The sequence below is a fragment of the Macrobrachium nipponense genome, chromosome 41 (genome assembly GCF_015104395.2).
Source record: "Macrobrachium nipponense isolate FS-2020 chromosome 41, ASM1510439v2, whole genome shotgun sequence".
Lineage (NCBI taxonomy): Eukaryota > Metazoa > Arthropoda > Malacostraca > Decapoda > Palaemonidae > Macrobrachium > Macrobrachium nipponense.
The window spans coordinates 30,618,759-30,633,758 of NC_061102.1; the positions used below are offsets into that span (position 1 = coordinate 30,618,759).

The following is a 15,000-nucleotide window of genomic DNA, read 5'->3' on the forward strand; positions in this document are numbered from 1 at the left end:
TCCACTCTCTCCTAACAATTGTTTCATAGTGCAACTGCTTTGAGGCTTTCCTCCTGTTACACCTTTCAAGCCTTTTACTGTCACTTTCCGTTTCATCGCTGAATGCCCCTAGTTGCCCCAGTGCTTGGCATAATGCCAAAAATGCCAAAAATCTATATAATTATACTAGTGTAATGCTGACAATAACTTCAGTACAATAGGATACAACGCATATTTTATGTGATTCATTCTATGAAAGTAATAAGGCAGGTTTTGATGCGAATATTTGAGTTGATTTTGACATTTATTTTCTTATGGTATTAAGACTAAATTAGAAACACTTGCACTATAGTAAGGTGTGTGAGTTTTAATATTCCTTGCCGTTAGTTATTTTCCTGCCTCTTCTTTAATTAGGGTTTTGAGTGTAGGTAGCGGCCAGTTGCCCCGTGGTGCAGTTTCATTAAGCCTGCATTGCTTAGGACGGACAGAAATTTTCATACATTTGAGGTACTCATGGGAGCTACAAGCGCCTCAGTGGCGTGGTTGGTATGGTCTTTGCCTGTCACCTCGGTGGCGCGAGTTCGATTCTCGGGCATGCCACTGAGGGGTGAGAGATGTGTATTTCTTGTGATAGAAGTTCACTCTCGACGTGGTTCGGAAGTCGCGTAAAGCCGTTGGTCCTGTTGCTGAATAACCACTGGTTCCATGCAACGTAAAAGCACCATGTAAATAAACACGGGATCTACGATGGCGGTTCTCTCTCTTGCACAAAATGTTATTTGCTTTGTATCAAGGTTCCTAGGACAGAGTCACTTTCCCATTTTCATTCGGACGGAATAACGAGACCTGACCCCTCCATCCTCCGGATGCTTTTGATCAACTTCCTTAAAATATATGTCCGTTAAAGGGGGGCGGTTTCGGTGGAGTTGGTTCTGAAATACAGCAGAACGAGTGTTGATAGTACAGCGAATGGCTTAGTCTGTAATATATAAATCTTAAAGTAAGCCGAAGGGAAGAACTGAAGCACTTTAGCGAAGAATTGCATTCATTCTTTTGCACGTTCTTTTGCCGTATAACCTACCATATGCTGAAAAATCATATAAAAAATATATATATATATATATATATATATATATATATATATATATATATATATATACTGTACATTGAGAAAGGTGGTTGTTTTGTTTCTGTAAAATATAGAAACTATTCCACTACTTAGGCAGTAATCAACACACACACACACACACACGAATATATTAAGTAAGAACACAATAAGATTCACAATTTGCTTTAATCCTGCATCTTTCGTTTCGTAACGACATCGCCACATATTCAGGGATTTTGTGCAGAATGAAAATATTATATGTTAACATAAAATAAGAGCTGATTACAATACTAGCATATATTAAAAAGCAATTCAGCTCCATTGTAGAAATGTTTGGCATGTAACGACTGATTGCAGGATCTTCCAATAGTATAAATATCACTACACATACATATATATATATATATATATATATATATATATACATAATGTGTGTGTGTAAGTATATATATAGAATATATCGGCTTTCTATAATCAGTTAAAATTTTATGAACAAAGTACATTACAGATACAATCTTCTTTGTTTCATTTATGTATTGATGGAAATTTTATAAGGCATTATAAAATTTTTTGTTTGACTGGTTTAGATTTATGAAAGGAAATGAGTTTGTGAAGGTATTCCGCCCCGGTTTGCATAGATTTATGAAGAGATAATCAATTTATGGAGGTATTTCGCCACGAGTGCTTCCTTTCAGGGGAGTTACTTTTCTTTGCACTTGATAGGACCAAGGTCAAGACATGGGTTAATGGATGACGTTTTGCCTGTGATGTTTAGTCGTTGTTATGTGGCGGTCGGTCTGGTTCTGGTACTTTTTTGATGAGCGGATTATTGTCTCTAGCGATTTCCGTATTTAAAAAGAAAAAAAAATCCGAAAAAAACACACACACACACACGTGATTAGTTGTTTAAAAAAATATCATCCGGAAAAAAATTAAAAATAAAACACACACATACGTGACTAGTTATTTTGGGCATTGGAATATCTGGAATGAGTCATCTTTACTATTTAAGATTTCCTTTTCATACTGTTGGAAGATCCTGGAATCAGTCATTATAAGCCAAACAAATAGCATGAACAAGTCAGCAGAGCAGTGGAAGGCAGATATCGGGGCCGGTTATTAAAATGTGAATTTTTGATCAAACAAAACGGTCATAAGTTTTTTCAGGGATCATAGTTGTTTTTTATAGTATATTTAAGAATGTTGCGAGGATAGTAAATTAAGATAGTATGAAAAAGAAACACTACGCTGCTTTTCTTTAAGAATATACAACCACACTTTCTTTGGAATATCAGCATCATTCTAATAGTGCAATGATATATGAAAAAGAAAGGCATTTGATAAATATAAGTAGTGAAAATCGTAAAGACAACGTAATAACTAACGGGAAGGATCCATTTAAATTCTGTATGGAAATGTGAGTGGCGTTCAGTTTAAACGGAATCGTAAGGATTTGCTGAATAAGTAAAAGGTTTAAGGAAGAGCTAAACATAGGCTGTTATAAAGGCCTGTGGAAATACTAGACTATCTTGGTGTTAAAGGAAATAAAAATATTGTATTTTATTTTAAGGAAATATCTTTTCATATAGTCTGAATGCATTTGGTTTATTTTTTCATGAATGGAAAAAAGTTTTTGCAAATAATGCAAAAATGGTCTCGTGTGTTTGCGTGTTCCATTTGAAAGTGGTTTTATATTTTACACAGATTCTGTAGATATGTGTGAATGTTTCCCGCTATATCTAGGGAAAATATGCGCGCTATTAAGTATTATTTTTTACTTAGAGAAATCTTTCACTTTTTTCTTTCACCCAGTTCCTGGTTAACGGTTCAATTTAATATGTCTTATTCTTTCCCACCGTTATCCCTGCATTAAGGGGTTAGTTGCTTGATGCGCCTTCGCCACTGCATTCTGTCAAAGGCGTCATCCTCCACCAAATCTCTTCTCTCCATATTAATCCTTACAACATCATGCATGGTTTATTGTTTGGCAAAGGGGCTTTTACGACCGCATGCCCTTGCTGTCATCAACCAACCACAGTTATTGGCGGTGGGCCTCACTTTTGACTAAAAAGTCCACCTGCAAGGCAGCAGTTTCCGCAATTATTAGCAGTGAGCCTAGCCTTTTACTAAAATGTCCACCTGCAAGGCAGCAGTTTTCACAGTTATTAGCAGTGAGCCTAGCCTTTATAAAGTCCACCTGCAAGGCAGCTGTTTTCACAGTTATTAGTAGTGAGCCTAGCCTTTTACTAAAATGTCCACCTGCAAGGCAGCAGTTTTCACAGTTATTAGCCGTGAGCCTAGCCTTTACTATAAAGTCCACCTGCAAGGTAGCTGTTTTCACAGTTATTAGTAGTAAGCCTAGCCTTTTGCTAAAATGTCCATCTGCAAGGCAGCAGTTTTCACAGTTATTAGCAGTGAGCCTAGCCTTTTACTAAAATGTCCACCTTCAAGGCAGCAGTTTCCGCATTTATTAGCAGTGAGCCTAGCCTTTTACTAAAAAGTCCACCTGCAAGGCAGCAGTTTTCAGTTATTAGCAGTGAGCCTAGCCTTTTACTAAAATGTCCACCTGCAAGGCAGCAGTTTTCACAGTTATTAGCAGTGAGCCTAGCCTTTAACTAAAATGTCCACTTACAAGGCAGCAGTTTCCACAGTTATTGGCAGTGGGCCTAGCCTTTCACTAAAAAGTTAGACTGCACGCCACCAGGCTTCACAGTTATTGCAAGGCAGCAGTTTCCAGTTATTGGCGGTGGGCCCATCCTTATACTACACGCAGGACCAACGGTGTTAGTATTCTTCCACCCTAAGACAGCAATTTAATATATAATAGTCATTAAAGAATAGAGGCTTAAATCTTTCAACGGCAGAAAACCTTTGGCGTTTTTCCTTGTCACAGTTCCTGTCCTTTAAAAGAGAGAGAAAAACTCCTTAAGTCTTGTCACGAAAATTTGCCCCAATTTTGAGGAGGTTATTGAGGAAAGTCTCTAAGGCAAGGGATAGTCTCTCACTTAAGGCAAAGGAAAGTCTCTCAGGTAATTAAGCACCAGGTATTCAGCTGACTTGGGAATTTACGACTGCCTGTTCTGATACAAACACATATATTGCCTAATTTTTATGCAGCAGTAGAGATCAGCGACTTGTAGTGAAAACTTCTTGATAGTCAACGGATGATGATATTCCTCCTTTTCAGAAAATGGCCGTTACTTTTATTTATTTCAGATTTTGACAAAATTCTTCTGGCTTTTTTTTCTCTTGATAGGATGGTAATTGGGATAGCCTTCTAGCATCTTGACAGCTTATTGAAACAAAAAATAAGAATATTTTACCTTGAAAGATATAAAAAAAAAAAAAATGGTTAAAAAAATTGTGTTTTCAACGCGTCTTTTATACGAGTACTAAGTTTCTTTATTCTGGTAAGTTTTTATATAGTGAATCAGATTTTTACGCAGCCTACAGAAACTTAAAAAGGAAAGTGAACAAAAGAAAACGCGAAAGTATCCACGTCTCTCTTTTCCTTCCTTTCATCCATTACATGAAAACACGAGTTCAGAAAACTTGTATAATGAGTGTTTCCATTCTCCTTAACTTTCTTCCTCGAAAGTTCTTCTAGGGAGGTCTTTTTATGACGGAACGACAGACAAACACGCTCACACAACAAAACAAAAAACAGAAAAGAATTTGCCAAGCAAATTAAGATCACAGTGTTAGTTTTCTGTAAAAGAAAACTGTATTAAGATGCCTATTTGTTTGTCCTCCTGCACTATTTCTGTCCGCCCTCAGATCTTAAAAACTACTGAGGCTAGAGGGCCCAAAGATTGGTATGTTGATCATCCACCCTCCAATCATCAAACATACCAAATTGCAGCCCCCTAGCCTCAGTAGTGTTTATTTTTATTTAAGGTTAAAGTTTGCCGTGATCGTGCGTCTGGCACCGCTATCGGTGCCAATATCACAGGTTACCACCGGGCTGTGGCAGAAAGTTTCATGAGCCGTAGCTGAGTTTCATGCAGTATTATACGCGGTACAGAAAACTCGATTGCGCTGAAGAAGCTTCGGCGTATTTCTTAATTGTTTGCTGTGAACATCAGTAGGATTTTTTGCAGCACTTCGGGAGAGAAATAGAGAGGTCGGGGAGAGGAGATGTAAGATAAATATAGAAGCTGTGGAAATATTTCTGCAGAGAAGGATAAGGTTTTACGGAATTCCGGGTTGGAGAAAAACTTTGCAAAGTGACGAAAAGATTGTACCGGTTATTTTAAGGGTTGCGATAAGGTGGTTCTCAGATTTCCATCATTAAGAAAAGGCTGTTCCACTAGGCAGAGGTCATTTATTTTATTACTTACAGTATCACTTCTAGAGAATTTATTACCGGTATTTTTCAATTCATACACAAAAAAACGGAAGACACTTGGATGGGTACGAGAGTTTAATACCCATAACATTACACACCCATCTCACTCGCTATCATTTTTATTTCTTTTATCTTTTGCCCCTTTCTAAATTTATTTCTCCTCCTTAAAGGAGATTACAAACCACTTCAAAGAATCGTACATGATTTCCTCTCCCATTCATATTCAAGCTAAAGGGTTGTGTTATTTTCACTGAATAGAGAAAAGTATTTCATTTCTGTTCTTTGTCGATTTAATATTTGAGTTGCTAAAATTTCCATTACGAGAAAGGACAGGATGTTCAATGTTGTTGTTTTTTTTTCTTTCTTTTTTTATTTAATTTTTTTTTTACCAGAGAACTAATGAAGTTTATTTATACCTTTCTTATTTAAGCACAAAAATTCTTTTGTTTTCGAAGATCGAAACATTCTGTCGAAGTTTTAAAATTCTGATACGATTTTCAGTTGTTTTTGGACAATGGATGGATTCCATGCAGTATCGTTTTTCGAACAATGGTAGATTTAGTAGAAGTATCAAACATGACAGTTCTCAGTTGTTTTCGAGACATGATTTAGGATTTAGGTTGTTTTTGGAATTTTTTTTTTTCTCGAAAATATGAGGTTTCATTTTCTCGAAATTTTAGGTTATCCATTTTTGTTTCGAAAATTTTCCGATTTTGCACAAAATTGAAGTCTTTGCGATAACTAATAGTTCTGAAGTATATTTGAAACGAATATAATTTTGTTACCACCACAGTAAGAATGTGATATAGTTTTCGGTAGTTTTGGAAAACTGATAGCTTCTGTTGTTAACGATACCGGTTGGCCATTTTTCAGTGTTATTTGTTTGTCATGAACTGCAAAGAGGTCGTCGATTAGAACAAAGTCGGTTGAAACGTGCGTTTTTTTTTTTTTTTTTTGCGTCACACGTGTTAATAGATAATAAATAGCCTTTTGTCTTTTAGAATAGCGAAGGTCGTTGTATATAGATCCGCGCCTTGAGATTTTCTAAACATCTGCATCAAGTTTCACCTTGATGTCTTGTCTCTCCCCCATTCTCCATTTAATTTCCTCTTCCTCTTCTTGCGCATTCACATCGTCTGTTTTTCTTCTCTTATTCTCCTTAACCGCACGTTTTATCTTCCTTTCCCTCTCTCTGTCTTTTCCAACTCTTCCACTGTCTCTTCTTGCTCCCCGTTCGCCCATCTCCACTTCATCTACCCTCTGCTGCTTTTATTCTGCTTGCCCTTTCCACTTTCCCTTTTCCGTTCCTCCATATTCTGGTGCTACTTCTTCAAGTAGCAGGAAAAAAGTTACGGGAAATAAAGTCATAATAATTCGTTGTGGCCGGCTATACAGTCACAGGAAAAAGTAACCTAACCGAACCCCACTTAATTTAAATGAACCTAACCTAACTTAACGATTACCGGCCACCATAAATTAATGTGACTTTTTCCTGTGAATTATTTTCCCAACCAAAATTGTGTTTTTTTCCGTGACTTTTTTTTTCCGTGACTTTTTTTTTCCTTGTGACTTTATTACCTGCACCGCTCTTACTACTCTGCAACCTTTTCTACTTCCTTCAGTTCGTCTTTTTATTTTTGCTCTTCCTCTAGAGTGCTCCCTACCCCGTTTCTTCAGTTTGCTTCAAATGCACTCTCTCTCTCTCTCTCTCTCTCTCTCTCTCTCTCTCTCCATTTTCCTGCCTTTTCGTACTCCCATTTCTCGTCATCCTCCCCCCACCCCACCCCTCTCTCTCTCTCTCTCTCTCTCTCTCTCTCTCTCTCTGCACCTGCTCTCCGTGTTTCTGCTGTTCCCTCTCTTCCTTCGCCACTATCCTCTCCATTGCACACTTCCTCTTTCTGCTACTGCTCTTTCTTCCTTGGCGAGAACTCTCGCTCATCGCTCCTCCACCTACTATTCTCTCAGCTGCTGTAATTCCTCCACTTGTCTCTCCTCTTTCCGTTCCTCTTTTTCTACTGTTGTTCCTCATGATGGTGCATATCCTCATCCTGCCTCACTCTGCTCCTACTGCTCTTCTTATGCTCCTCCACCTCACCCTCCTCCAACTCCTTTTTCTGCTGCCGCTTCTCATCTGTCTGTCCATCCTCCGCCTCCTCCTCCTTCTCTTTAAGCTGCTGCTCTTTTCTTGTAATATGCGTCTTGATCCCAGTATCGTCTCCCGAGAGCGGCACTAAATCATCCATCTTTATTTTTCTTTTTGCAGAGAAGGGCATTAGTCAAGTGGAATGGCCTAATACGTAGCGAAACCTTCGAAGCCATAAACCATTCCAACCTCGCCCATGGGCCAACTCCTCTTCTCTTTCATCATCATCATCTCCTCCTCCTCCTCCTCAGACCAATTCCTCGTCTTTTTCCTCTCTGTCTCGATCCCTCGAAATTCAAAGGGTGTTTTTTCCCCCCTAGTCGTTATTCTTCGGATTCGTTATTCGATGATATTTCTAAGGTTTTCCTGTTGGTTTAAATGATTCGTATAAGTAAAATAACGGTAGTAATATATTTACATTTTATATTATCGGATAAGTTTTGCTTGCAATGGTTGTGATATTTTAAATGTCTATGACTTGAAAATAATTTCATGGTAGCCATATTTATACTAAAGTATTTTCACATGAAGGTTTTTCCGATTTTTTTTTTTTTACTTTTTGTGTGTACCTCAGTAACTGAGATTAACTTAATATTTGATCCTGGGACAAAATAATTACCTTGGACAAACTACTAGTTCTTGCTGTTTAACATACATAGTATTGTTCTTCTGAGGTAAAGTAGAATTATTAGTATAAAAGGGAGCATTTGGCATCTTATTTTAGTCGCGCACGCGTGGAGTTCTTTCGAAACTTGTGTCAACCTCAGCTATATTACAGATTGATCACAATGTTTAGTATTATGATTTTTTACAAGAAGGAAAACTATCGCCATCGTTTTGTCCATAGGGGGTTACTCTCTACAGTGAGTTGAGTTTTCCTTGGATCACTGCGAGCAATACGACAGATCTTTGGCTGCTTCCTTCGTACTTCCGTTAACCTGTGAATGTTGTAACATGTTTTGAAAGTCCAAAGTCAAAAGCAATAGAAACAAGCAAACCAGAAACTCCTAATTGCCTGCCTGTATGAGACATTACAGTCAGTTTTCATACGTTTGTCAAACTTTTTTTATCAGTATTATTGTTATTTTGGTTTCAGAAATTGATGATAAGCTGAAGATCTCGGGGGTTTCTCCCAATATTTATATTTACTTTGGCAGGGGCGAGTGTTGTGGTTGGGTTGATGCCAGGATTGCTGATAACGCTCTGATCTGACTTCCTTTTGCCTCTGATGGATTAGGATTTCTTTTTTTTTTTAATCTTGGATGTTTTACTAGTGTGAGTGCTGTGCATCTCAGGGAAAAGTAATTTTAACATGAAAGCATTATGGATTCAGCGTATGTTTACCTTTTCTTCATATTGATTTGCTTTTATTGTTATCATTCGTATTAAATCTTTTACTCGGTGCCCAACCACACTCACTATAGTCTTCTTGAATTTTTTTTTATTTTATGATTCCGAATGGCCCCCTCCCATTTCATGAACTATGACCCCTTAATACATCCACCCAGTGTACATCTTTCCTCTTAGAACGTATTCGGGACGTGATGTTAAAATACTAATTACAGATATACCAAACTACTCATTATAAATACTTCACTGAAGCACTAACTATAGATACTCTGATGAACAGTAGAAAATTAAGTGAATTGTTTTCGGACTTCTATTGGATGTTCTTGGCGCGAAAGTATTATTTGTCATTTTCCAATTTGAGCTCAGAAGACGACAGTCAGTTGCCAAGGCAAACTTCCAAAATGCCCTTATGTGACAAAAGAAAACCATACAGTGTGTCGAAACGAATCTACGTTTCTTATTAAGCTATACGTATGCTTCCTAAAATGAAATTGCATACCCCCAGATAAAAGACGCCAGGGGAACGAACAGAATTGTCGGCAGAGCCTCACGTTCGCTGTCGAGTCTTATTTCCAAAGTACTTTATGGCTCCTACAATCTTCCATTAAACTCTGTTACGTCTCTGCGATGAAACGTAGTGACAGCTGTCCACATTATTCAATGAGAAGGCTTAAAAATGCACTGATACTGCGGGGTAGGTTGGAAATGACTCTTCGAGTAGCAGAAGATGTTTCTAAAACGTCAAAGGCCGGAAACCTGCCGTTCACGAGTTCGCTTTCCATGAAAATAAGGAAATGAGGAAGGCGCGCTATTGTATGACCGCAACGGATGCGCAAAATAGAATTGATTAACTGGATCGCCAGCGCACCATAAGAAATGAAGCAAAGATGTAGCGTTACATTCTTGGAAAATGATTTTTGAGCAACATACCATGTTGTGAAATGTTTGTTATTCCGTTTTGATTGGGAAATGTCTGTTATTCCGTTTTGACTGGGAATGATCCGCGAACCTAGCAAATGTGAGTAGAACCCTGCACCACTTATTACGGCATCCATTTGTCTGATTGTATTTATCAGAGGTATGTGTGTGTGTGTGTGTGAATTGTTTGTGTAAGCACCATCACAGTCTATGTTTCCAACAAAATTGTGTAGAAATGAAAGGAAAATCTTACTCACTTGTCAACTGTGAGTATTTGTAGGGAAGTTTCATATTACCAATCACAGTTGACAAGTGAGTAAGATTTTCCGTTCATTTCTACACAGTTTTGTTGGAAACATTTACTGTGATGGTGCTTACACAAACGGATAAAATCATCTTAATGTTAGTTATGAATACATGTTACATTCATCCTGTAGATAGAAGGAATAGATAGTGGAAATAATGTAAAATATTTAGGAACATTTCTACTCGATGTGAATAACTAAATATCGTCGAATGTTTGATGGAAGATTCGCACGAGAAAGTTAAATGTAGATGAAGGAGTCTAATGTGGAGTTTCGATGAGGTAATTGATCTACAAAACGGTTATACAAAAAATAGCATCGAGTTAGAGCTTTCTAGCCCCCTGCAATTCTTTGCTCTGTAACTGTATTAGTTGGGCACTGGCTTCCCATTCAAGATTTTAAATAAAAAAAATGATAATTATTTAATGTCCAGGGAAAGGAAGCAAACTGTCCCGATTGATTTTCAGAAATCTTTTGTTTATATTTTCCTTGTCAGTGTAACGCTTCTGTAGTTTAGTAACTCAGGATCAAGGAATTAGAGAGACTATTAAAGGGGGTGGAAAGAGGAGGAGGAGGAGGAGGAGGAGAACGCTGTCCTTACTATCTGTAGGTGACGCCCAAGAGAAGAAGTGTGGCTGCTCAGGGTGGCCTTCGAAGTGATGGGAACGTGCTTATCGATGCTTTATCGGGAGGCTTTGTCTCCCTTCTTTTTTCTTTTCTTTTTCCTCTTCTTCTTTTCATTTTCCACTTTTTCTTTCCCTCTCTCTCCTGGCCGCCGCGTTCATCGTCCGGGAATTTTGATTCATTTTCTTATGACTCGCTCTCCTTTTTCTTTGTTCTTTTAAAGATTGTTCTTATTTCTTAATAACCTAGAGATTCGTTTCTTAATGACTTTGAGATTCGTTTTTATTTTATTGTTTTTTCCTCTGTATACTTAGTCATTTTATTTTAGAATATATTCATGCAATGAAATTAACTATTGACAGCAGAATTAATGTTCACATGATACTATATTGAGAAGAGAGAGAGAGAGAGAGAGAGAGAGAGAGAGAAGAGAGAGAGGAAGAGAGAGAGGAGAGAGGAGAGCGAGAGGAGAGAGAGACCAGGATCGGGAGAGAAGATGAAGAGAGAAGGAGCGCTGGGCGATATGAGAGAGAGACGAGAGAGAGAGAGAGAGAGAGAGAGAGAATTTTAAATGGAATATCTAATTGAAATCATGAATGATTTATGAAAAAAATGAAAGATCTTGGAACATTGTTGCCAAAATCAAACATTATGTTGTCCGTCATTAAGTGGACTAATATTACCATAAAATATAAACTTTTTTTTTTTTTAAATATTATATGAATGAATTTAATAACCCCTGTTTCCGAACTTAAGAGTACCGATAACTCTATATATGATGATTCACGGTATTCTTATTGTGGAAAAGAAATCAAAATTGATCCGTACTTTAACATACTGGATTATTATAAGAAGTGGAAATCTTCTTTTAAAATTCCCTGCCGTTCAAAGGGAGTTTGTCGTATTTTCCATTTTAATTTGTCTGTTGTTGTATATCTGTCCATTTTTATTTAAAATGATTTGAAAAAAATTTATTTCCAACTATTTATCAAGTGTTTACTGTGAAAAATTAAACTTTTATGTTTACCATTTCCGTGGTGCAGTATTTTTGGTCTCGATTTTTCTGGTTTTTGAATTTTCCCTTTCATCAACAAACTTTTAAAAGGGTCCAATTAAAGTTTTACAAGTCGTTGAGGGAAGGCAACTGAGCCACAGATATATTACGAGTTTCTGTGATAACTTCCCTCGCCAAAATATAGCCATTGGTCCAATTATAATTATTGAAATAAAAAATAAAACAATGATTCTACGATCAAAAACTTTTAATTTTCATTTCCTTTGATAGGTTTTACTTTTTGATTTTATAATTGCTATAAAATATATTTAATTTGGATCTGTAGAAGTTAATTAAGTATTTAATCTCCGGTTCTTAGTCGCCATAGATATGTTTTAATTTTCTTCATCGTTCGTGAAATATGTACATTTTACGTTTTTATTATGAAATATATTAGTTTTGCTCGTGAAATTTATGTATATTCTATATTTCACCATTATGAAATAGTCTTAGTTTGTATAGAAATCATCAGTTGATTTTATTAATATTTTCGTAATTTAATGTTGTTGCTCTACCAAGTTTATAAAAAATCTAGTATATCTGAACCTATTACTACACCGGTGACAGTCCCCACAAAAGTTAACTGATTTACGAAAAGGGCAAATAAAATGTTCACCCAATTTGGAAATCATTAATAGATAAAAGAAGATTAACTTTTGATAATTTTATGCATGACTATAAAAAGGCCAAATTAAAAATCTTTAATAAGGAGAAGAAGCAATCTTCTATTGAACGTTTTGGTATTAAGCAAAAAAGAAAAAAAAATTACCTGGCGACATAATCAGTATTAACCACCAACAGTATCAATAAAAATAATTGAACATTGGAAATTTCTATCTTTTAAGACATTTTTTAATCGTTTGTGGGTCCTTGAAATGAAGAACCCGTATCAATCATTGAATCTTGCTATTGGAAAATCAATCTTGCAATTTAAGAAATTGTTTTTAAAAATATTGAAATGTTTTCTTGTGATTTCCCCGACAGGAGAAGCAAGAGAGGGAAGAGGAGGAGAGAAAGCGCCGTCTCCAGCTGTACGTCTTCATCCTTCGGACCATCTCGTACCCCTTCAATGCCAAGCAGCCCACTGACATGACCAAGAGGCAGATCAAAGTCTCCAAGCACCAGCTCGAAACCATTCAGGGAAGATTCCAGGTAAGTAGTGGAACCGTTTCTCAGGTCGGTTTATGTTGAGCACTGTAACTGAAGATGAATTCGACTGTTATATATGGCCTGTCCACACTAGCAAGCATGCCCGTCGGGCACTTGCAGCTGTTTATATTTTCTCTGGCTTCTGAAGCAGCGTAACTAGGCACTCGCATCGTTCTGGCTCCATATTGATCAGTCAGTATAGTGGAATTGGTTATGGGAACAGTGTTTGCCCGTCTGGCACCGCCCGCTAGTGTGGACAGGGCCTTTACGCACACGCATATATATATATATATATATATATATAATATATATATATATATATATATATATATATATATATTTTTAAATAACATGCATTAATCGTGTGTTTTAAATTGAAGCTGATGTCTTAGATATTTGAATGAGATTATCTGTATCTAATTGAGAAATGGGAAATAGGAAGTAAAATGGGAGAAGAAAAACTCATTAATAGTAGGGCCCAATTCCGAAAGCGAAAGGCATGAAATAGTTAACGAATACTGTAATATTTTTGAAATTGCTTAAAATTCTATTAAATTTATAAAAGGCTGTTAATACAATAAGTTCGTATTTAAATAGGATTACGTATATTCCTTCATCTTCAGACTTAGATATTACATTTGTTGAATAAAATCGAAAAGCCATAAAATTTAGTAGCACTGATGCTTTTAAATGAATCCATGGTCTTTGAAATGCTGGGGACATGGACACAGGCCCTTCATTTTTCTGTATATAACCTTTTCTCGTCAGATGATTTATGCTAATGTGGTTATCATTAACTGTTATCGATACTGTAACCGTTATTAGTTTTGCTGTTGTGGTCATTATTGTTGCAGTCTGAAGTTAACCGGTAAGTCCTGTAGAATGAATGAATGTTTTGCGAAAATATTTGTCATTGGGATTTTTCTTTTTCTTCTTAGCAACTGGTATCTTTCCCTAGTCAGTGACAATATTTGTTGTGATAACAGTTTACAGATATCAGTCAATTAATCAGTCGTAATAATTCTTGGTCGTAAGGAAGGAAGGTAATTGAAAACAAAGTAGAATGGAAAGCTATGGAACACCGCCCTGTGGAAAGAGGACCGGCACAGATAAAAGGAAATTCGAAAACTTAAGAGGCTCCTCAAAGCATAGTGGAAAGTTATAAAATAAGGGCCTGCGCTTCTGCCAAAGCAAGAAATACCGCCCTGTGAAGAGGAACGTTATAAATGAAAGGCAAAATCCAAAACTTCGAGGCTACTCAGAATTGATTAGTTCCTTAAGATGAGGTCAACAGACTTTTCAAGGCTGTCGGAAATCACATCCAATTTAACGACGCGTGAAATTCTCTAAAGACCTGAATTCACTCTATGCTTTGGTAAATAGTTAAGAGGTGGCTTTCAGGGTATTCATTAAGTATGCAGAAGGCAGCCAGCTGGCGGCATCGTCAAGTGAAATCCCAAATGAAAATGCCCACCTGCATCTCCAGTCGTGCTAATGACCTTTTTTTTTAAGAATTCCATTTTTTTCCTCCATGTCGTCCAATACATTCGCACTCCTTCAGTGAGTTGTAGCCCATTAATGTCCATGAATTATTAGTAGTGCGTAATTTCCTTCAAAGTCGTTCGAGAAGACGAGTCAGATGCGCCTTCGCAGAAAATGAAGCCGATGGGACTACCCACTAGCGTTGGGGGTTGGCTTTCACTGCAAATATATATATATATATATATATATATATAATATATAATATATATATATATATATATATATATGGTGGTGTGTGTGTGTGTTTAATATACATGGTTATATACATATATGCACATATATATGATTTATCATACATTTTCATCTATTTTTTTTATTTGTTCGGCCAGTTCTTCTTTTCAAATAACTAACCACTTCTTTCTGTATTTCCTATTCCTTCTTTCAAATGAGTGTCTTATATTCTTCGTAAGCTTGAATTTCAGGTCAGTGGCCCCTCTGGGCTTGCTCCATATGAATACGTTTCACCTTCGGAATAATAAT

The 15,000-nt window shown here is 36.7% G+C and overlaps 1 protein-coding gene across 19 annotated transcripts in view; it reads left to right on the top strand.

Annotated features, from left to right (window-relative positions):
• LOC135212647 (calcium-dependent secretion activator-like) overlaps positions 1-15,000 on the top strand; it is a 1,046,064-nt gene that overhangs the window by 409,747 nt on the left and 621,317 nt on the right. For all 19 annotated transcript variants that reach the window (XM_064246274.1, XM_064246275.1, XM_064246259.1 and 16 more), the window contains one exon: positions 12,814-12,981. In XM_064246274.1, coding sequence (XP_064102344.1) covers positions 12,814-12,981 — 168 coding nt within the window. The remainder of the gene's footprint in view (positions 1-12,813; positions 12,982-15,000) is intronic.